Consider the following 23,574-nt stretch of genomic DNA (forward strand, 5'->3'; position numbering starts at 1 on the left):
TTGGTAGTGTGGGCCTATCATTCCAGCACTGGCAAGTGGAGGAGGAGGACCAGGAGTTCGAGGTCATCTTGGCTCCCCTTAGTCCTCTGACAGAGTTCTACAGGAACACTTTGGTCTTTACTGACTGCCCTCTGCTGCACCCAATGGCACTGAGGCAGTAACATCACTCCAAGATGACATCATTCCTGACAATCAATGAACCCCATAAATGTCCAGAACCCTGCTCATCTTGACCACTGGGTACACATCTTATTAAGAGAATTTTGAATCAGACATGAACAGGGATGTGTTTGTCTCTTATTAACCTGCATCATGGTTACTTAGAGCCACTTTGGGGTATGCCTGGTACATGCATATTCCTGTAAATTGCTAAAATGGTTTTATCAAGAACCAAGAAAGGACCAATAAAAAAAGACAGGAACCATCTATTTTAAAAACAAGAAATCATAGTTTGGGGGCATCTCCAAAAAAATTAGCCTGTATCTAACAATTCGACACAGCACTTCTGAAACCTGACTCTCGGATATGTGCTGTTTTTAAACAAGTGGCCATGCACCAGAGCAGGGAGCTGCACTCCTCCATGTTCACACCACCAACTTAAGCATCAGAGAAGGGAGCGGTGGTCCTCCGTGTTCACACCATCAACTGACCGTGCATCAGAGAAGGGAGCTGTGGTCCTCCGTGTTCACACCACCAAGCTCCTCCCCATCTCCAGGTCACTTTTACTCCCTTCCTCTAATGTTTTTATACTAAACCAATGAAGTCTGCCTTGGGTGTAGAGGTTACTATGGTAAAGTACTAAGAGGTTACTATGGTAAAGTACTAAGGCACCAAAGGCTCATGTGCTAAAGACTTGGCCCTGCAGCCCTGTTGAGAGGCTGTGGGCTCAAAACAGCACTTGCTCCATTGGTGTGTTAACCCACTGATGAGTTCACAGTGCGCCTATTAAGAGCGGGGACCTGGGTGAAGGACACAGGTCACTGAATATGTGTCCTTGAGGTGTGTATGTTGTCCCAATGCCCTGCCCATCTCCCCAACTTCTCTCTCTTTACTTCCCAGCTGCCAGGGGGTGAGCAGCTCTCTTCCCCACATTCCCCTGCTGTGATGCCCGACCAAAAGCCCAGAAACAACACAGCCAAAGGAACATACACTGAAGCCTGAAATGATAAAAGCAAAATAAACCTTTCCTACTTAAGATGCTTTGTCTCAGGTGCTTGGTCACAGTGGCAAATACTGACTAGTAGTTCCTACAGCCCAGTGGTCCTCAGCTCGTTTCTATGGAAACATATTGGCGTAGTGCATAGCTTTTTTGCACTGGCTGTCATCAAGTGGAGATGGAGAACGCGGGAGAAGTGACAACAGGGTCTGTCTGTGACTCTACACAGATTTGCTGGGAAGAAAGAATCTTGAGGGAGGTTTGTCTAGATCAGGTTGGCCTGTGAGCATGTGTGTGGAGGGCTGTCTTGAAGTGGGCAGCACCATTCCCTGGGCTAGGGCCCTCAATGGTCTAAGAGCTGAGCACTGGGACACCCAGGTGTGGCACCAGGACCCAAGTCACAATAAGCAGATACAGAAGTATTAAGAAAGGCTTTCCTAGCCTTAAGTTTGAAAACTGAATCAAGCCCTCAATCCCAAGTCAAATATATTCCACTTTAAATCTCACTCATGGAAAAGCCCAAGAGAGACCTTTTCCTTCCAACTCCTGCCAAGCATGAACAACACACAGCCCTGCCTCAGACCTGCGGGTGAGATACTTCTATAGCAGAAACATAGCCCCTAAGGGTGGGAATTTGGACTAAGGAAGCACTTTTGCTGTCTTCTGCTAGGATTAGGGCTCAGCAGGAAAGCAATTGCCTAGCACGTGCAAGGTTCTGGATCTGAACCCCAACATCACAGAAAGGAATGTTAACTTGGTTTCTTGGGATTGGGGGGATTGTTATAGTTGTTATTTTGATTGCTTTGTTTTGAAGGTTTTTAAGACAGGGTTTCTCTGTGTAGCCCTGGCTGTCCTAAAACTTACTGTGCAGAACAGGCTGGCCTCAAGCTCAGGGATCCACTTGTCTCTGTCTCCTGAGTGCTGGAATTAAAGGTGTGCACCACCATGCCTGGCTAGAAAGTTAACTTGTAATCCTACCATTCAGGAGGTAGCGGCAAAAAAATAGGGAGGTCAACGTCATCCTTGGCTATACATTATGTTTGGGGCCAGCCTGGGCTACATGAGACCCTGTCTCCAATTTAAAAGAAAAAAATTAAAGGAGAGGGAAAGAAAGGAAGAGAAGAAGAAAGGGAGGGAGGAAGGGAAAAGGAAATGGTGAGAAGGATGGACTCAGACAAGACTTGCCGGGGCTTCTGTGTCCAGCCACCCTTCCTGGGATTCCCAGGGCTGCACCCCAATCATTCTATCAGGCAACGAAAACAGCCTCTGAGAAGAGGGCAGAGAGCGGCATGTCTGACGCATGTCTCTGCATGGCCTCGACAGAGCGTCACTGAAGTCTCATCTGCAGCAGGCAGCTGCTACCCAGAGAGGATGAGTGATCCTGCCCTGGAGCACCACAGGACTGTGCGGGGAGCCCAGGGCATGTAAGCACCAACAGACGTGCCCAAGACACCATGGGGGACCCTAAAACTATACACCACTGCACCCCCAGGAAAATGCCATGTTGCTTCTCTTCAGCCCTCAAACAAATCTTTCTGAGATTCAGAAATTTCTCCAAAATCTGTGCACAGTGTAGGATTCACAGGGCCTGCTTCAGGCTGGTGCAGCAGTGCAGGGCCTGAATATCCCAAGGCAGTGAGGGATCCTGACTGCAGCCTCAAGGGAGTGAGCATAGACACGGGGAGGAGAGAGACTGTCTCTGTTCCTGAATAGCCGGCAGCAGGACCAGGAGAGAGAGTCAGCCCACACCCGTGAGCAGGAGATGACCAGGTCTGGCTGCTTTCCATCCTGGACTAGAAATCAACAGGGTCCCATCTGTCCATAGTTCCACCACGTGATAGGCATGGACAACACTGCCCTCAGTTCTGCAAGATACTGTTGCTTCCATGACCTGAGGTCAAGCTTAAGCAGCTCATGAGCCATAAAATGGGGATGGGGTAGGGACTGGGAGGGATATGAGGAGAGATGGAGATGGAAACAGGGGGTAGATATTTTCACATTTCATTGCAAACATGTAGGAAATTCTCAAAAATAAATAATAATATTTTTAAAGTGAAGTCATAAACTAGAGAGCTGGCAACAGAAGCAGAGTAGTGCCCACACCCTGCCCACTGCCTCACCTGACAATGGGCAGCTTGGTAAAGGGCACAGGAGGCAGCGTGAGGCCATCCGGAAGGGTGATGGGCTCCATCGTCCCGGGACACTTGGCTGTATAGTTCTCCAGGCTTTGAGTCACATCTTTCTTCTCTGAAGAGAAAACAAAACAGAATCCGGGTTCAGTAGATAAAGCAGAAGCAGGTGGCTTTTGTTCAGCTTGATCCGGAGCAGTCCGGGCCAGTAAGGGAGGCTTCCATCAGAAGTAAAAGAGCGGTGACCGTGACAGCTCCATTCCTTGAGATGCACCTGAAGGTCCTGTGCATATGAAGGGAACCGAACGATGCCCTCCAGGATGTGGCTAGCACCAGGGAAATACAGCCTGACCAAGGATCATAAAGCCAGCAGGCATGGCCAAAGTTCCTAGCATTTTGAACAGTGTTTGTCAGCAGTTACTAAGCACCCAGCACTGCACAGGGACCAGTCCCCACAGAGCCTACATTGCAGTTTGTCCGTCCAACAGACACAAAAACAGACGGCCACAAAGCAAAGTCTCTGATGCTGCTAGTGAGCTTCGCAAGGTAAACCTGCTTGCTGCAACCACTGCTACACAGACACACGCACATGCACATGTGCACACACACACACATCCCTTGTCACTGGGGAAGGAAAAGAGGACACAACACAGGTGGCGGTGACGATGGTTGGATATTAGCCACAAAAGGCTCTCCAACAGAGCGCAGATGGTCCCCTCCCAATACTGCATATGAAAAGTCTGGCGAGGGGAGAAAGCAGCTTGTCAGAGGCCCTGTGTTTGACCCTATGCCCGTGGTGTTCCCACTATGGTGTTTTAAAGACTTAAGAGAAGGGGGGGAACAGGGGACAAGGGAGTTTACGCACTTGGAGAAACACAAGACGACGGGCAGAGATTGGACCACTCGGGCTGGGAACCATGAGTCCTAAAAGTCCAGTCAAGAACTCCCCTATTGCTAGAAGCCCATCTACATGGTCTCTGTGGGAAGCAGAAATGAAAAGGATCACTTTTGAATTTGTCCTCAAAGTGAAAAATGTCTCTAGGACTAGAAAGATGGCACAGTGTTTAAGAGCACTTGCTGATCTTCCAGAAAACCCGAGTTTAGTTCCCAGCAGCCATGACAGGTGGCTCACAACCACCTGTAACTCCAGCTCCAGAGGATCCAATGCCTTCTTTTGGGCTCCACTGATGCCCATATACATGTGACACACAGAACAAATGAGAAACAGAAATAGAAGCTTTAAAAAGTAAAAAGTTCCTAAATGATCAAATAACCCACAATTTAGTCTTCCTAAGGACTCAAGGAACCAAGCAGATCACTTCATTTTCTCCATGTTGGGAACAAAGCCTGGCTTAGGAGTCTCAGTACCAACCAGTCCTGTGCCACTCTTGGCAAAGGCTACTTGAGTGGAGAAGGAAGAGTCTTACTCTGATGCCCAAGACATCCCAGCACATGATAGCACACATGTGCACTGTCAACGGCCATTCGACTGGTGAACTAGGGTGTGTCTGTCACTCACTGGGCCTTTCTATCAGTGTCCCTGCTGCTTGCTTCAGATCAGCATTTTCCTGGGGGGGGGGACTTTCTACGGGGGACCCCAATATCCAAGGGTGCCCCTGGCTACAGCAGAGCAGAGTTGTCTTTCAGGGCCTGGTGACATCTCGCACATATGTTTCCCTTTTTAGTCACCGCTGTGCTGAGTCTCTGGGAACTCATGTGTGGGAGATCATCCAAAATGCAATGATATCAGGAAGTGGGGCCTCTAGGGAGGCATCAGGTCTTAAGGACCAAGGGAAGGGACTTGGCCCTCTCAAGTTCCAAAGACTAACCACAGGTGAGGTCTGGCCATAAATATCCCATGAGACCTCATGGAGGGGTGAGCTCAAAATCTTGGTGGCTCCTGGCATCTCCCACACGAGCCAAGGTACAGGAAATCATAATAAATCCTAACTCTCTCACAGCCCAGGATGCCTTAATTTATCTCACTCAAAAATCAATATCTCATTTTGTTTTGATCAGAAGTTTCAACGATGACACCAGTTTTCAACAATGACGCCAGTCAAATGAGGAGCCCCTCATGCCCTCAAGAACTATGCTTTCCACCCCAGAATTTAAAGAATTCATGCAAACAAAAGAACATTTTTAATAGCAACTAGTTATCACCTAATTATAGCATTCCTTATGAGAAGAGAAAATGTGATTGCCGAACTCTCAATGGAAAGCTGTCCACGGGCCACTGGGCATTGCCACAGTTGATGCTGGCATGGAAGACCAGCACACCATGATTTCACAGCTCATTCTTGCTCTTTCTAAGTAATAACCTGAGACAGCCATGTCTGCATTAGGTCAGCTATGGCATCTTCAAGAGGAGGAAGAAAGCCATACATCTTTTCCCCAATTCTGAGAGGGGGACAAAAAAAAAACTAAGGATAAACAAACAGTCCGATCGTGGCTGACACACCCTGAAACCCCACATTTGAGTCAAGTTCAGAGGAACATGGCTGTACTTCAACACCATGACATGGTTATAGAGAAGAGCAAACCCCACTGCACAGCCAACGGGCCTCCAGGTGGCACAGTACTGCAGAAAACAACGTGGTGCCTCTTCAAACCACAGTCACATCTGCATGAGATCCTTGCCTGTGCAGACAACCCTCGGGGATGAAAGCAACACCTCATCAGGACCCTCGCCCCAAGTTGCCAATGCTCAGGATATACAAACAACCTAAAGAATTAGACAGAGGATGAGGTGTGTAGAAAAGTACACTGAGGACGGTTTGGGGAGGTGCCACAAGGACCAGAATTTAGTTCCTAGCACCCATGTAAGGTGACTCACGCTGCCTGTAACTCCAAGTCCAGAGAATCCAATGCCCTCTTCTGGCAAGTACACGAGTACTATACACAAATGACATACACTCATATAGATGCACATGTAAATAAAAATAACATCTAAAAAAACACACAAATGGCAGAGTACACCTGTACACCTGTAATCCTGGCACTCGAGAGATGGAGGTGGGAAGATCCCTGGGGTTTAGCAGCCAACCAGGCAGGTAGCTCCAGACTTAGCGAGACCTCCCAACCTCAAAATAAATAAGGTGGGAAAACAACATCAACCACTAGCCTCTGCACTTGAACACGCATGTGCGCGTGCACACACACAAATGCATCCATACATGCATCAAATAAATAAACAAATAAATGAATACTAAAGCCACACTGGAATATTATTTGGCTTTAAAAAGGGCATCCTGCCATTTGCCAAAATATGGATGGACCTGGACATTGTGCCAAGTGAAATTAGACAGAAGCACAAAGAAGATGCTACATAATCAGAGGAGAAAGAATGACTCAGAGGTTCTGCCTTGAAGGAGAGCAGAGTGAAACTCAAAGGATGCAAAGACAAGCGTAATAAAGAGCCTGGAGGGCCGGGTGCCCATGAGGAGTGAATTAATATGGTGTATTAGGGATTTTCATTAGACATGTTTTAATTGTTCTGTCTCAAGAAAAGTCAGCACATAAACTGGCAGATAGATTCATCTTCTTGTAACCACTTTACTGCCTATAGCATCTCTTAGCACCTGTTGTAAGCCTCAGATACATACAATAAAAAGGGGGGAGTTTCATAATTCCTCTGAAGTTGGCAGCTTTAACATCCCTTTGTTAAAATAATTAAAATCAGTAAGAGCATAGAAGAGGTTGATGAGGCGGCAAACCTATTGGGTAAATTGACATCTATGGACCACTAGAGCCATCACTAGAGAATCCGGACGCTTCTCACCACTCTGGGCATTTCTCTGAGACACCAGACATCCTGCCATAAACAAGTTTCAGTAAATTTTAAAAGACTAAAATGATACAGAGTATATTCTCTAACCACAACAATATTAAAATAGGAATCCATAAAAGCAGGGTTTAAAGTCCCTAAGTGCCCAAAGTCAACTAGAATTCCTGTATACACCCACAAGATACACACACATTCCAGAACGTACACACATATATGCAAGACACACAGAATCCCATGGGCATTCAGACACACTCACAAGGCACGCTCCCATAGACACATACACACAAGACACATACACACACACACACTCCCATGGGCACATACAGTGACATTCTTAAAATCATCTTAACTGGATGGAAATAGAAACACACTGTGGTGATTTGGATGAGAATGGCCCCCATAGGCTCATATATTTGACTACTTGGTCCCCAATTAGTGGAACTGTTTGGGAAGGATTAGGAGGAATATCCTTCTTGGAGTAGATGCAGCCTTGTTGGAAGAGGTGTGTTTGCTAGGGGTAGGCTTTTAGGTTTCAAAGCCCATGCCATGTCCAATCTCTCTCTCTCTCTCTCTCTCTCTCTCTCTCTCTCTCTCTCTCTCTCTCTCTCTCTCTCTCTCTCTCTCTCTCTCTGTCTGCTGCCTTTGGGTCAGAATGTAAAGCCCTCAGCTACTTCTCCAGCACCACGCCTGTTGGCTTCCCACCATGATGATCATGGACTAACCCTCTATAACTGTAAGCTATCCACCTTGGTCATAGTGTTTCTTCACAGCAGTAGAACAGTGACCAAGACACACACCATGTCGAATTCAAGATGCCTAGAAGTGCCTTAGAAGGAACTGCATAATCAAAATATACACTGGAAAAAGATGGCATCTTCAACAAATGATATTGGAAAATTGGATATTTATGTGAACCGGAGTGAAACTCAGTTGTTGTCTCTCCCCTTGCACACAAATCAACTCCAAATACATCAAAGATATCAGCGTTAGACATGAAACTTTGAAACTTCTGGAAGAGTGCATAGGACACATGCTGAGGTAAGTAAGGGTTTTCAGAACAGATCTCTGGCCGCACAGGAAACAGGACCAACAATCCTCAAGTGGGACTCGGGAAATTAAGAGGCTGTGCAGTGAAGGCAACTCCATCGACTGAAGAGGCAGCCTAGGAAATGGGAAAAGCTCTGCCAGCTGGACACCAACAGAGGACTCGTGCCTAGAATACACAGGGCACTAAAAGCTAAACCAGAAAAGAAACCACCCAATTAAAACAGTGACCTGTAGAACTAGACAGGACTCAGAAGAAGAAATACGAATGGCTAAAAACTATTTTTCAAGTATTCACCAACCTTAGCCAATCGGGGAAAGGCAAAGAAAAGCTTTTGTGAGACTTTATCTTCCTACAGTCAGAATGGCTAGGGCTAAGGAAACAAGACAGCAAATGACGGTGAGGATGCGGGGACCAAGGAACCCTGTGCGCTGGTGGGGAAGTGCAGAGAGGTGCAGTTGCCATGCTGTGCAGTTCCTCAAAAAATAAAGTAGAAATTTCTAAGATGGATGTTTTCACCAAGAAGAAAATAACAAAGTGCAGAACATTCATTCCTGTAAATGATATTTGTGAAATAAAATGTGAGATTGTGTCAGCAAAAAAAAAAAAAAAAGTAGAAATCAATCGAGCATGCACAGTACCTATTACACAATGGAATTTCATTCGCTTATAAAAAGAATGAAACTGTAAAACCTGCAAGTAAGCTGGGAGACAGTGTACCAAGCAAGGTAACCCAGACCCAGATAAACCAAGGTCATATGTTCCCACTCAGCTGTGGCTCTTGGTATTAAACCTGTAGAAGCCAGGAAAGGCAGATCTCAGAGAGTTGAAGATGATATGAAGGGAAAGAGGGATAAGGAGGGGGGAGGTTTAGGTTGGGAGAGAGGTGAGAAAGTAGGACAAAGGAAGGAGTCAGGAAGAAACAACTAACACTAGGAAAGCTTAAAAATGTACTATTTTAAAAGTTCCATTCACAGACAGACAGACAGACAGATAGATAATTTAAAGAGTATAACTAAAGTTACCGTACATAGGGGAACATGCTCCTTCCAAAAGACATAGCTTGCCAAATAAAAAGGTCAGTGCTTGGTATGGCCCAGGGATGCCCAAAACAAAACAATCTAGATCATAGCTCTTGGTTACCCAAGAGAATTTGGTATTAAGGCCTGACTGCTGAAGACAGCACACAGTCTGGTCACAGGACATGAAGAAATCAAGTCCATGCTGACCACGAAGTTTCCTTCCTACTGGCTGGCTTCACAGTACTAGATGGTGCTATTTAGGCTGCTGGGGAGCAAAGTCATCAATAATCTTGCCCACTGTGAACCTGTGAGCTACAATGATGACCCAGTGACAAGAGAGTCGCATGGGTGCAAGAGTGGCAAAAACGCCGTGGGGTAACCTACCGCTTTCTGTAAATCAAAGGCCAGCTCCACAGGAGGAAACATGTGTGCTGCAGTAAATCTGGCCAAGAACCCACGGCTGGAGCACTCACAGACCCCCAGAGTTAATCTACTACTATCATTTTGCTGAGTGAACATGATTATCAAACTGTCCTCTAAATCTGTATCTTCTGTACCATGAAGATCAATACAGCACTCAGTCCTTGTCTTAGTCACTGCTCTATTGCTGTAAAGATACATCATGACCAAGGCAACTCTTAGGAAAGAAAGCATTCATTGGAAGCCTGCTAATAGTTTCAAAGGTTCAGTTCGTTATCATCATGACAAGAAACATGGCAGCCTGCAGGCCAGCACAGGAGCAGTAGGGAAGAGCTATATCCTGATCCGTAGACAGAGGGACAGTGGGCCAGACTTCTGGTGGGTAACCAAGAACAAGCCCGCCACCAGCGACACACTACTCCAGCAAGGCCACACCTACTACTTCTAATTCTCAAACAGTGCTACTCTCTGAAGACTAAGCATACAAATATATAAGCCTATGGGGGCCATTCTTATTCAAACCACCGCAGTCCTCATCAGAGAGGTTTCTATATAGAGTAGATAGCAATTCATGCAGAAACTCACAACTGGTTAAACACAGAGGATAAGTGTCAGTAGAGTGTTCAGCCACAAATGGGACACACACACACTCCAAGGCTTAAAAGCCATCACAGAAGGGAGCAGGAGGATTGCGAGGGTCAGAGGTCAGGGAGGACCGGCATGAAACAGGGGCTTCTGACAAGCCCACTTCACTCATAAACTCAAAGCAGCTGTTTCAAGCCAGTCATGTTCTGTCCTGGAGCAGGGAGGCCTTGTGGATCCCCACCCCTGAGAAGCTGTTGTCACTGATGGCTTCAGGGAAACGGACAGTCTGTTTTCTTCGAGGGTTTGGCTCTTGGTAGGTAGAACACACTTCCAGAGGATAGCCCCACACCCAGGAGTATATGGGCAGCAAATATTGGACTCTATGAGTAATTTTTTAAAAAGGACAGGAAGTAAGGGGGTTGGGGAGGTAGAATGGATCTAAGAGGAATTAGGAAGAGGAGTGGAGAAAAACAGGTGAATATAACCAAAATCAATATAAATTCCTAAAGAAGTAATTAAATATTTTATTTTAAAATGATTCTTAGGAAAAAAGAGTACAAAGTCAACTATTTATATACTATAAAATCCAGGAAATAAATAAAATTATACTCAAAAGTACAGAGAAAATAGCCAATGAAGTGGAAGATAAGGAAATCAGCATCAAAGTCAGTTTCTGTGCCAGTGAGATGCTTGCCACCAAGTCTGACGGCCTGGGCTAGATCCCTGGAATCAACAGGGGGAGAAGAGAAAACTGGTTCCACAAAGTTGTCTCTGACCTCTGACGTATGCACACCCTGGTGTGAAGAAGGCATGTGCATATGTGCACACAGTTAACTGACTAATTAACTCATGTAAAAAATTTAGTTTGTAAAACCATTAATAAACCTTTAGGAGAGAACCTCAAATCAGCTCCCTAAGAATAAGAAGAGACAAGGACAAACACATACACACACACATACATACACACACACACACACACAAAACCATACATGATCTCAACATGTAGTTCAGTTTGCCCCTAAATTCACAATCCTCCTGCCTCAGCCTGTAAGGAAGTGCAACACCCTTGACTTAAACAATGTATATGGCAAGAGAAATGAACTCAGCTTTGCTTCGCTCTGCAGCAGGACAGGCCGCCTTTAAGGAGGAAAAAGTTACCTGTCACCATCAAAAAGATTAATAATACGACAGCCAGGGAGGCACCTAAAGCATGTCGAGAAAACGAGAAAACAAGCCTCTTACTAACAGAATGCTGATGGGATCAGGTGAACGTGCTCGTGGTGTGTGAAGCACCTCCCACGGACATTTCTCTACATCTGCTCTTCACTTATCTACAAGGCGATAGACTGGAGGCCCCGATAAGCAATCATTCAAGCTACCAAGAGATTCAATATTCCTCTGTTCCTTTTAAGTATACAAACACATTCTACCAAAGCAAAAGGCAATTATGTTAAGCTGCCAGCTTATTACATAATTATCCATTTACACCGCTACCTAGGAAAACTTTTAAGCTCTCCAGAGGTTTTCATATTGCACCAGAAAAGAGGAAACACCCAACAAAGACTCAGTAAACAACTGGAATCTGCAAATCTGCCGTGCAGTACTGGTCAGGTAAAACCGTGGTATTATAACAAAATATAAACTGACCCAACCATGTACAGTAACAACTATTAAAGGTTTTTAATAATACAGAAATGTTTGTTGTGTCATGTTTAAATCAGGTGTGGTGGTTAAGTGCCCTCCCACAGACTCATGTATTTGAGCACTTGGTCCCCAGATGGTGTCTGTTTGGGGAAGTTGTGGAAATTCTAGGACGTGGAGCCTCACTGGAGGAAGCAGAGTTCATAGCCTTGCCCCACTTCCGGTTTCCTCTGCTCCCTGTGTGCAGCTGAGCTGTGATCTCTCGGTCTCCTGTTCCTGTCACTCATGCCAGGCACTGTACTGAACACCCTGCACGTATCTCCTCCAGCTGTCTCTGGACCTCTGTGTCTCTTAGAGCAAGGCTAAGGAAAGCCAGAGCTATTTCTGGTCTACGGAGGAAGAAAATGAAGTGTGAAAAGATCCTCCCAATTCCACGTGACATTCGCCTTCCCGTCACAACCTGTTGTTTCTAAACATGCACAGTCCCCTCCGTTCCTTCCAACTACCCCATCCCTTGCTCATGCTCACTTACCCAACACTGAGAGCTGCAAGAGGACGAGCCCACTTCCCACACCCCACAGGTGCTCGGGCTCTTCGAGAACAGCACACCATCCTGCCCCCTTTGTCTCAATACAGTTCGAGACACAATTTGAGGAAAGGCAATGTTAAGTTAACTTGATTCCATAAGCATCGGTCACTTTCTGGGCACAAACACTGACAAGTGAGGTAAGATGAAAGGTAAATGTGGTCCCTGTCCCCAAGAGCCCCTAACCTGGTGAGGAAGTCAGAGGGGATGTAGCAAAACGAGAACAAACAAAAACAAGGAGGTGGACAGGAAGATGTGACTGACTTCTTCTTAACAGGGAAACTGGGAGCAAGGACAAGGGCTGAGCCCACTAACAGGAGCAGTGTACAAACCACACACCATGCTTTGAGAATGAGAGTGTTGGGATACATACAGTGCCCGAGGGATGACTGGGAGCATAATAAATTAGGCTAAAATAATGGTACAAGTGACTCATGAGCATCTTTGAGATGGCAGTCAACAGGTGAGGGGCTGTTGCTGCAGACTCCAGCTGCATGCTCAGCTCACGTGCCAAGGGGATGGCCCCAGCTTCGCTGTGAACGTTGACTAGAAGGAGCAGATCCAGGAGACAGGATGGTGATGTCAGGAGGCCACTGCCCTGACTCGAGTAGCATGGCTGAATGGCTGACCCTTCGCTGTGACTTCAAAGCAGGGAAGAAGTATCCCAAAGGACAGAAACAGTCACAGAACAGGACAACAAGGTGACTCCAAGAAGTTTAAGATTCTAAGAAGAAAAACCTGATGGCACCCTTGACGAAAGCCAGAAATACAGGGAGGAAAGACAGGTCCTGGGAGAAGACAGCCCTCAGCTGGAAGCGGATACTCGGAGGTCACAAACCGACATCCAACCCGGGGGGGGGGGGGGGGGGGGGGGGGGGGGAACATGAGCAAATTGTTTTAGATCACAAAGTATGTTTTGAGCAGACCAAGAGCTCCAGTCTTAAACCCCCACCATAAATCTTCAAAGATGTTTTTAATTTATGCCTCCATTGACCTTTTCTGTAATTGCCATTTTAATAAGCTTTTTTCCATAACAAACCATTGTCTTCGGCGTATAACTAATTTTGTGATGTTTTGCGAACCAAAACTTCTCTTGCAGCTGCTTGGTTTTCTTTCCCAAGGTGACACAGGTGAGCTAAAAATGATAGTGCTGAGTCATACTCTGGAAGGCACTCGGCATCGGAAGGCCGTTTTGAGTTTAAGACTAGGGGACCACAAGCTGCAACAGATTGTCCAGCAGACACTTCTCAACTGCCAAGGCAACCTGGCCTCCGGCTGCATCATTCTGTTCCACTGCAGCTCAGCAGAGAGTGGAGGAGGGGCTGGGTCCTCTAGAGACACTAAGCAAAGTCACCTCTCCTTTCAAGTCCCACCCTCCCCAGGCCCAAGAAGCCTAGTAAAATGATGCTGAGGTCTGGCTCATCAAGATCAAGGCCCTATCACAGCACAACCTGGTCAGGCCAAGTCCCTGTCTACTGATGAATGGCAAACTTTTAATGCATTTTCTCTGGGCTGCGCAGCATGAGCTGGCAGTGAAATGAAGGAGCAGTTGAATAAATTAAATCTGACATTTTCCATCTCACCCAATTCTTGTCTTTCAAACCAACCACCCCCGCGTCTGAGTTGACAGATAATCTCTTTACAGGGACATGATAGAAGTATCAGACACCCGCTGACACAGGCTTTAGTGGGCTCAGCTCTGTCACTGGCTGGCAATGAGACCCCACATTCACTGAGTTCAGGAGGTCTGCTTGAGACAACGTGGGCAACACAGAAGGATCCCACACCCAGTAGGGTAGAATGGCCAAGCTATAATCCCAGGTCCTTCAGGCCCTACCCAAGAGGTGGAGGGCACATCAGCCGATCTCTCTCTGCCTCACTCTCCCCTCTCAGTAGCTGCTGCCCTCAACTACGAGGGCTGATGTGACCTGTGAGCACTGGGAGTGCATGCAGAGCCCAGCACACAGAGTGTGAGCGCTCAACAATTACCATCGCCGGCAGTCTCCAGCCACTGAAGCCCTGGCAAGGCCAAGGCGGGTCACCTTCTCTCTACTACGTTTGCAGAAAGATACAGGGGGTTATCAAAAGAGAAACACTAAGCAAGGGAGGAAATTAACTAGTGCCAGGGCCATGACACACAAACAGGGTACACAAGGCAGGCTCACCTAGCATACTAAGACGGCTCTTGACCTGAGAAGCAGACAGGCAGACAGGGAAAGCATGGTGTGGGGGCCATGTTCTTACACACCTCCCCACATCTGTGCCCACATACTAGCCACAGACACAGGCATGGGGTTCACAGATCCACCTGCTTGACTGCTTGGACGCAGGGCAGGGCTGCACATTTGGGTGCATTTTTAACCAATAGGTGGTGGTACTCATGCTATGGACTTTGTCAGCAGAATGCATAGCATCAGGACAGAGGGAGTCGGCTTACCATGAAGCCCTGCAGCACAGAGCAAGGTACCACCGCTCAAACCATTGGGTCACCTCAGAGGTGGCAGAGCAGGTCTCTGCTGCCACCTCAGATGTCCACCCTGCTCCTAGGTTCACCTGCAACTTTATGGCTTCCAGAAGGTCAGTGCCCTAGCAACACTCACTGTCTCAGCTCTGACCGTCATGACCACAGCCGCTCATGCTGTCAACTCTTTACAGGTTTGGTTCTTGCTGCCAATTTCCAGAACCACAGCGCCGAGTGAGAAACCCTACCTCGCGATTTCAAGTTTGGATTCAGTCAGTAGCTTCTCTTCTCTTACTCTGTGCTGATACTGAGCCCACATTCCGAGCACTTACATCACACTTAGCAGTAAATAAGGGCTGAGGTAAATGCTTCTGAAAGAAAATGAGTCAGAGGTCTGGGGAGATGGCTCGGCTGGTAAAGTGTTTGTCACACAGGCATAAGGACGGGGCCCACCTAAAAAGTGGGGACTGTTGTGGCCCTTGTCATCCTAGTGTAGATGCCTGAGGGGCTGACAAGTAATAGAGACTAATTGATGGGGCTGGAGAGACCGCTCAGTGGCTAAGAACAAGTTCTGCTCTTCAGGAGGACCCAGGCTTCGCCGACAGCACCCACATTAGATAGTTCACAGCACTGAAACTCCAGCTCCAGGAGATCCAAAGCCACCTCTGGCCTCTGCGGGTACTGAGCTTGCACACATACACATCCCCACACAGAGACACGGTGCAGATAATTAAAAATACATCTTTTTTAAAAAGACAGTTGGCAAGCCCCCACGATCTCCACGAGAGACTCTGTCTCAAAAACCAAGGTGAATAGCTCCTGAAGAGTGACACCCAAGGGTCACTTCAGACTTCCACAAGCAAACAGGAGTCATATATACACATAAGTCGGGTCATGTGCATAGGAACACACATACACAAAAAAAGAAAAGAAAAGAAAAGAAAAGAAAAGAAAAGAAAAGAAAAGAAAAGAAAAAGGGAGGGAGGGAGGGAGGGAGGGAGGGAGGGAGGGAGGGAGGGAGGAAGGAAGGAAGGAAGGAAGGAAGAAAGAAAGAAAGAAAGAAAGAAAGAAAGAAAGAAAGAAAGAAAGAAAGAAAGAAAGAAAGAAAATCAGTCAAAGGTTTAAAGATGAGAGTCAGGAGAGCTAAAAATAAAGGCTCCCCATCTGTTCCCACCTGTGAAAATCCTGCAGACACCAGCTCTGTGGTGACACCCTTAGCTGGATGGGTCTTAGAGCTGGAGAACCATGTACCACTGTGGGGACAACCAAAACCTGTCATGGGGGTACAGCACATGGCCACGTGTTTTCAGAGCGCTGACAGCAGCTGGTCTGCATTGCAGCTACTGACCTGACACCGCCTCTTTCATTCTACAGTCTGAAGTCAGGCTCAGTAGAGCAGAGACGCAATAGGCAGAAGAGCCGGGATAAAGGCACCTGCCGACTGCAAAGCCCACAGTCCACACATCTGCCCAGGGAAATCAAGTTTCCCTGCCTGTCTGTTAGGTTTCTACTGCTGTGATAAAGACCATGACGCAAAGTAATTTGGGGAGGAAAGGGTTTATTTCACCTTGCTGTAGTCAAGAAGAGAAGTCAAGGCAAGAACTCAAGAGGAGCATGGAGGTGGGAACTAAAGCAGAGACTATGGCGGGCACTGCTTACTGACTGGCTCCCCATGGGTTGCTCAGTCCGCTTTCATCTGTCCAGGGGCGGCACTTCCCATGGTGGGCTGGGCCTTCCCACATCAATCATTAATCAAGACGATGCCCCTCAGAACTGCCTACAGGCCAATCTGAGGCATTTTCTCAACTGACATTCCTTCTTCCCAGTTGGAAAAAAAAAAAAACTAGCTAACTAGGACCCTGCCCCTCTCTGCATACGCAACATCTCCTCCTGGGTCACTCACTGACCCCATGAGCAATGCAGACAGTCATCAAAACAGAGAGCTAGAAGATTCTGCAGTCTGAGAGCAGGATTATTGCCACACCTTCCTGGAGGTGAAAAACAGATCGGATCAACAGTGCCCTGCTCCTGTTGTATCAGGCCTTTGCACACACGCTCTCTGGCCCTCACAGCTGAATAATGACAAGACAGGTATTAACCCTCACGTTCTGATGAGGAAACCAAGCCAGAGAAAAAGAAGGGAACCAATTCACCCAGCATTTCCTGAACCTAGACGAGCCACACTGAGTGGTCTGGGGAATCTAGTCATATGGAGTTCACACAGAGGTCAGGCATGTAGACCATCACTGATGTACAATGAAGCCATTCCCACTACTACTTATACATCACTGACTGTAACTGTTGGATGGGGTGACATTCTGACAGAAAGGGAGAAGCCTAGAAAGATGCTCTGGGCCAGAAGAGGCCAGGGGCCCTGCCTGTACGGTGGAGACATACACAGAAGCTAGAGGGAGAAGGCAGTTGCTCCAGCTGGCCTGGGCCAGCCTGAAAATGAATGCGCCAGAACACGTAGTACCTGGATGTAATTTCTGTAGCTACAGGAAATCCTATACACCAGCTTCGTGTTAGTCTGAACAAGAGATTGCCTTAAACTAGATCTATGTCACGGGGAACTTGGGATGCCAGAGTGCCGTGCCTGAGTGCCCTTAGGGTGGCTAGCTATGTTCTAGGCCTAGAACTGAAAGGGCTTAAGGCATGGAATTCAGGGGTTTGTAGCACGGATGGTGGACCAGTATACTGAACCACGGGACTGAGTTAGACACTGAGACAGCCCCTATTCCCCACTGAGACCTACCTCCTCTAGAAGCCACAGGAGGTCTTTTTGGTATCTTAGAATATTCTGTTTTGTTTCTTGACAAATTATTATTCCCCATCACTGGCAAATCCACTAAAACATTTGAGATTTTTGACAGCCTACTAGCTTTTCTTCACCTCATTTTGCACTCTGATTTCCCCGCTAAGAATATACTTTTATCAGAAAGTACCTATTATGCCATACTACATGGCATTTATCTCTTCAACACAGAAATCACAGGAAGTTCGTGACCCTCCCCCCATTCTTTTCTGTTGGGTTTTGTTCAAGTCCCTTCTGCCTGTTTCTGAACAAAGGGGAGCTTATCAGTTGCAATGGAAACAAATTACAGCCCCTGACTTGCCCTGCCACCAGGATTCTTTACAACTGAACAGTTCATATGCACGGCTTCCTTTCTCCCCGGCCCAGGTGAAAATCGAAATACAGCAAGTTAAAATTTTCAAAGACTCCAGACACACTGTGCATGGAGAAAGTGGCGAGGGTAAGGAACATGCTGGGAAAAAACACAGGCCACCCTAACAGTCTAAAAGTCTTGCCTCTTATGTCCAGCCTCACACCGCAGGTTTGCGCAGGACAAACACTCCTGGGAGAAGTCAGAACCGAACCAAAGCACAGCATCTGGAGCTCCCATCCATACCCTGCTTGTAGGCTTCTAGAAACCACCAGCAAGAGACTTACAATTACCCTGGTCACATTATTCTACCCCAAACTCAGATACCAACATGGCATAAAAACAATACATTCCTGTTTCAAAACTACAAAATTCAAAAAAAAATAATAATAATAATAATTAAGAGATGATGAGTAAAAGACGTTGAGTTCACAATGTTACTGAGTCCAGGCACATAGAAGAGGGAGACAGAGCTATTTCTGGGTCTGGTTCATCCCAACTGGTGGTGTTCACCATGAAGTTCAAGGCAACAGTAGCTGAGGGACTTCATGGCCGCCTCCTCTTCAATGAAAACAATCTGACTGTGTCTCTATGTGCGTATCACTTAACAGAGATCTTTATACAGAACTCACAAACCATGAGCGAACTCAAAGGGTCATAGGTCAAGACTTCAACTTGTCCCCACAGGGGCGGGGCCGTGGAAGAAGACAGACTTTCTCTGTGAGGGACCAGAGCATCAGCGGAGACTGTAGGCATTTTACATCTTAAACAGTGACAAGGGGGAGGGATAGGGGCTGACTTTCAGAAATGGGAACGATTCAGACAAGGCCTTGGTTGGAATGGCCGCTCTAGCACCTTCTGCTCACCAGAGCTCACACAATCAGGCCGCGGTGCGCACCTCCAGTGCTGCTTGCTTCCCCGAGATCTTAGTGTAGAGACATCAACTCCACAGGACCAGAGCAAGGGCCACAGTGTAGAGCGCTACCAGACAATCGGCCTTAAAAGCTAAGTACTGTCCCTCAAAACTAATTCTCTCTCGAACAATATAACAAAATCAGCTGGGGTCAGAGGGAAACTGAGAGCAGCCTGGCTTCCCAGAGTGAAGCAGAGGGAGAGGCATAGATGTGACTACCTTATCCTCATGCTCACACACACCCCACGAGGCTCAGAAACCTGGAGTCTACACATAAAATCTCGTGCCCAGTGTCCCAGTCTGAGGACCTGGCACCTATGGAGATGAAGGGGTCCTGAGAGTGAGGCCTGATCAAAGGGACCCCAGGGAGCGTGTTTGCCCCCCTGTCATCCTGACAACACCCAGGCAAGAAGGAATGGTCCTGGGAGAGGGAAAAGCTCAAAGGGTCACCCCATAAGAGCCAGGGGGGTCACCCCAGAAGAGCCAGGCAAACCTAGGAGAGATGAAGAAACCAAACAGACAGAGGTGCTATCTATACACGCTGAAGCCCAGGCCTCCCCACCCAGGTTCACAACACTGGATAGAGACAGAGTTAACAAATGTTAGCCCAGCGTGCAGCCTGAGGAGCCTGGAGTACTGGGGGTCCTGTACATCACACTGCAGATGGTCAGAGAGGAACGAGGCGAGTCCATGCTATCCTGGTTTCCCAGTCCAAAATGACCCAGGCTGATCTCCAGACTCTAAACTCTAGCTTTTCTTCCAGTATCAAGAAGAGAGGCAGCCCATGCCCTCCGGGTTGGGACACCCCTGGGGTCAGTCCTCACTCTGCGCCCAGCACGGAGGCCTGCACTTCCTTCCTTGTTATCTCACAAAAGCCCACAGAGCTGGGACATCAGAGGTTCTGTGGGATCTGTGCTCTGCCCATGAACACACCAGAAGCACACAGCACCGGGGGTGACTGCACACCCCACAGGGGGCCCAGGGTCTCAGCTCAAACAACAGGTCCAAAGCCACATGCAGTGCAGCCCCTGAACTCAGGAGGAATTAAAGGAGAGCAAGAAAGGAGACGCTGGTGCCTCTTCCTGTCCCTCACTTGGAACCTGTGGACCCCCAATGACTCTTGGAACTGCACTCAGACTTCACCTTCTCACCTCCTGGGCAGCCAGCCTAAGCCTTCCCCAGGGACCCAGGTTTCACTGTGCGACTCCCAGACACCCACAGATCACCAGAGGGCTCTGTGGCTCAGAGGGGAGGGTGATCACCACTTCCCTGTAACCACAGACTTGCCAAGGAGAGACCAGACTAAAAGCTGTCTGCGGTGCTAAAGAATAAAGACATCAAATATGCGAGAGAGGGAAGAAAATGCTTCTCCTCTGTGAGGATTTACCTCCTGCTTCCTGAGAACAGACTGGAGTCACACCAGAAAGTAAAATCTTCGCCACCATGTCCAGGTATCTCAGCTGGAACACCACCTCCCAGCATGCTCTCTGCAGGGCCTGACTCAGCAGCCTGTTGTGTGACAGGGAAAGGACACAGCTTTGCCAGCAACAGCAACTCCAGGCACTGCTGGTCCCAAGAATCAACTTCCTCTTGGGAGATCTAGCCGGCTCACAGACCCCAGCAGTCTAGTTTGAACACAAAAAGGTTTCACCAGGACCCTCCACAGCCAGGCCAGTTTTTGTGGGGGCTCCCCTCCTGGACCACATCAGTAGCTTTGACTTCTCCACCAATGCTACAGAATGAGGAAGGCCTTTCTTTTCCTGGGTGGTTCAGACCCGCGTCCCAGCACTCAACCTTGCTGTCCCTGACCAACCTGACTCCTTTCATTTATTGGGCATTATTTGTGGGACTGACCATCAGGGATGTGTCTATTCTTCCCAACTGGCTTTATAGAAGAAAAGGAAGGATATTCTTAGAAAGAAAGGTAAGAGGGAGGACACAGTGCCCAAGAGTCCCCAATACAGAATGTGTAATAGAGCAGCCAGTGTCAGCCGGTGCAAGGCCAGGTCTGTCACTTCCGTCCACAAACAAATCCTGGCCGGGGTAAGTCAAGCGCAGTGAGCTCCGTACTATTGTTAATTCACACGCGTGGACTGGAAGCCTATCTCCCATGCTACTGTGAATTCATGTGTGCGGACTAGACGCTAATTCTCTTCCAGGAAAATCATTTCTCAGGCTCCAGCACAAGTCTTAAACATGTCATGCTAAAAAAACATATCCTAACAGTGCAGATTTTCATGAAACTTCAGCTTTAGGCTCGAACACAAGAAGCCCTCGGGAGATGGCCTAACCCTTCCTAGCCCTTCAGAGCTATCCAGGTCTACTGTGTCCAGGCAGGTGACACACAGATCCTCACTGTGCAGGAGTCTATGTTACTTCAACACGTGTACTAGGTTAGAGCTGAGGGCTGGCTCTGTCCTGGAGAACGGCAGGATGCTGTTCTCCAACCAAACCCATCAAAGTTTCATTGAGAACCAAATGAGATCTTAAAAGAGCTCAGGTAAGAAAGGTTCAACTATAAAATCTGTAAACTGAAAAAACAAAAAAAAAAAAAAAAACCTTAGAATAACCAAGAGAATACAAATTAAACAGTAAGGCACTCAAAGCATAATGACTTAGGACGCTGCTGCCAGAATGTAATCAGAATTACCCTTTCAGATGGCAATCCAAATAGCAGAAAACACAATGTTCAGAACTGATGACTTAGTAAGTTCTCAGGGGATAAACGTAGGTCCTGTTACAAGGCCAAAACAGAACTACATCCACCATGGTGTTATCTATAATAACAAAACAAGATCCCCACTCTCCACCCCGTCCCCACAGACAAAGCCAAACAAAACAAAAGCTCTGGGCTGGGGGAACGGCTCAGTAAAGTGTGCATGGTACAAGCCTGAGTTCCATCTTCTGGACTCAGGTGAAAGCTGACATTGCCGTGTGTGTGCATTTGCAATCCCAGCACCAAGGCGGCAGAGACAGAGGGATCCCTGGGGCTATCGGGCCTAATTGGCAAGCCCCAAATCTCAGTGAGAGAACCTGTCTCAAGATAACAAAATGAGACTATCAACCTTCTCCACCAGCAGCCTGTGTAGCACCTTCTAGAACTGCATATAAGTAGTTCATGTGCACGTATTAAAAGAGCCTTCAATAACAGGACCTGTTACTAAATATCTCAGCACTCATCCGCACGTGTTGACACGCTTTCGAGAAAATCACATGAGGATAAGTACAGCAAACACAGGCATGTCAAAGAGCAAGTCGGTCTTTAAAGTATAAACGCGGTAAGAGAAAGAAGGGGAGAAGGGTGAGAAAAAAGGACTGCGGAGACAGGACTCTTCTCATGGGCACTCTGAGACTGCCTTGGCCGCTGGAAAAAAGAAGTCAAACCAGATGCTAGCAAACACAGCCCCACACCCAGGCACAGAATATGAGTGACAACCATCATCAGTAAGCAGTGTGTCTGCGTGTGTGTGTGTGTGTGTGTGTGTGTGTGTATGTGTGTGTCTGTGTATGTGTCTGTGTGTATGTGTGTGTCTATGTGTATGCGTGTCTATGTGTGTGTCTGTCTGTCTCTGTGTGTGTGTCTGTGTATGTCTATGCCTGTGAGTGCCTGTGTGTATGCGTGTGTGTGCGCGTGTGTCTGTGTCCGTGTGTGCGTATATGCACATGAGTACGGCAGAAACGCAGAGCAGTTCTCATCAGGTGCAGAGGCAGCTGTGAGGCCGTCAGTCCTGTCTGTGCTCTGCGCCGTCTTGCAATGCAGAGACAAAGCCCTGTCTCAGGAGAAGAGAAGGTCAAGCTCATCATCCTGACGTGGGCAAGTGGAGAGATCGGTCCACTTAACAGTCCCTTGTCCAAGCTCAGACAGCTAACAAGCACTAAACGCTTCCAATGTCCTATATAAAGCACAGGGCACCTGAAGGGGATGATGAGGCTCCTGCCCTTGAGAAACACAACATCCAACAGAACAGAACAGAACTGCTTCTAACAAAACAGCACCGCTGGCAAATACACAACACACACAGAGTGACACCTGTCGCCAAGCATGAGGAAGAAAACAAGGCAGGGGCCCCATCTATTCGGGACTTACAAAAGCCCCTCAAGGGAAGACAAGGCATGGAGAAATCCTGAGGTACAGGGGAGGTGCCTAACCTGCTGCTCTTGTGCCCAGGAGAACAGTGCAAGACCCAGCAAGTGGCAAGTGGAGAGCTAGCTGTTTGAGGGAAGGAAGTCACGTGATACCACCTGGGGGCACATGACTATGCAAGCTGTGGGTTGCAGGACACAGAACACAAGACTGAGGGTTGGGGCAGCGCCCTTGATGCTGCACCAGGCTTGGTGCAGTCCTGTCTCTTTAGAGCTGTTGGGTCCAGGGTCTGTTCACAAAATCCCAGGAGAGTTGGTAGCAGTCAGTGGTAGCCCCAGGGAACGTAGGGAGAGCCAGGAAGAGAAACGGGTTGTGCCATCCCACTTAGAGGCTTAGGCATTCTGGGAGCTCACCCTATCTGTCACCCAATGTCACAGAAGCTTCCAGCACGGAGCTACTCACTGGGCAGCTTCCTAGGTGCCCAACTACTGACAGCTGCAAGAAATAAAGGCAAATGCAACTGAGACTCAACACGATGTCAGTGGAGATGGACATGTGCTAATAAGAAGCTCCTTGTTGTC

The 23,574-nt window shown here is 47.7% G+C and overlaps 1 protein-coding gene across 2 annotated transcripts in view; it reads right to left on the reverse strand.

The window, feature by feature from the left end:
- Trappc9 (trafficking protein particle complex subunit 9) overlaps positions 1–23,574 on the reverse strand; it is a 437,687-nt gene that overhangs the window by 347,142 nt on the left and 66,971 nt on the right. For both annotated transcript variants that reach the window (XM_038342309.1, XM_038342308.1), the window contains one exon: positions 3,277–3,403. In XM_038342309.1, coding sequence (XP_038198237.1) covers positions 3,277–3,403 — 127 coding nt within the window. The remainder of the gene's footprint in view (positions 1–3,276; positions 3,404–23,574) is intronic.

This window comes from Arvicola amphibius, chromosome 9 (assembly GCF_903992535.2).
Source record: "Arvicola amphibius chromosome 9, mArvAmp1.2, whole genome shotgun sequence".
Taxonomy (NCBI): domain Eukaryota; kingdom Metazoa; phylum Chordata; class Mammalia; order Rodentia; family Cricetidae; genus Arvicola; species Arvicola amphibius.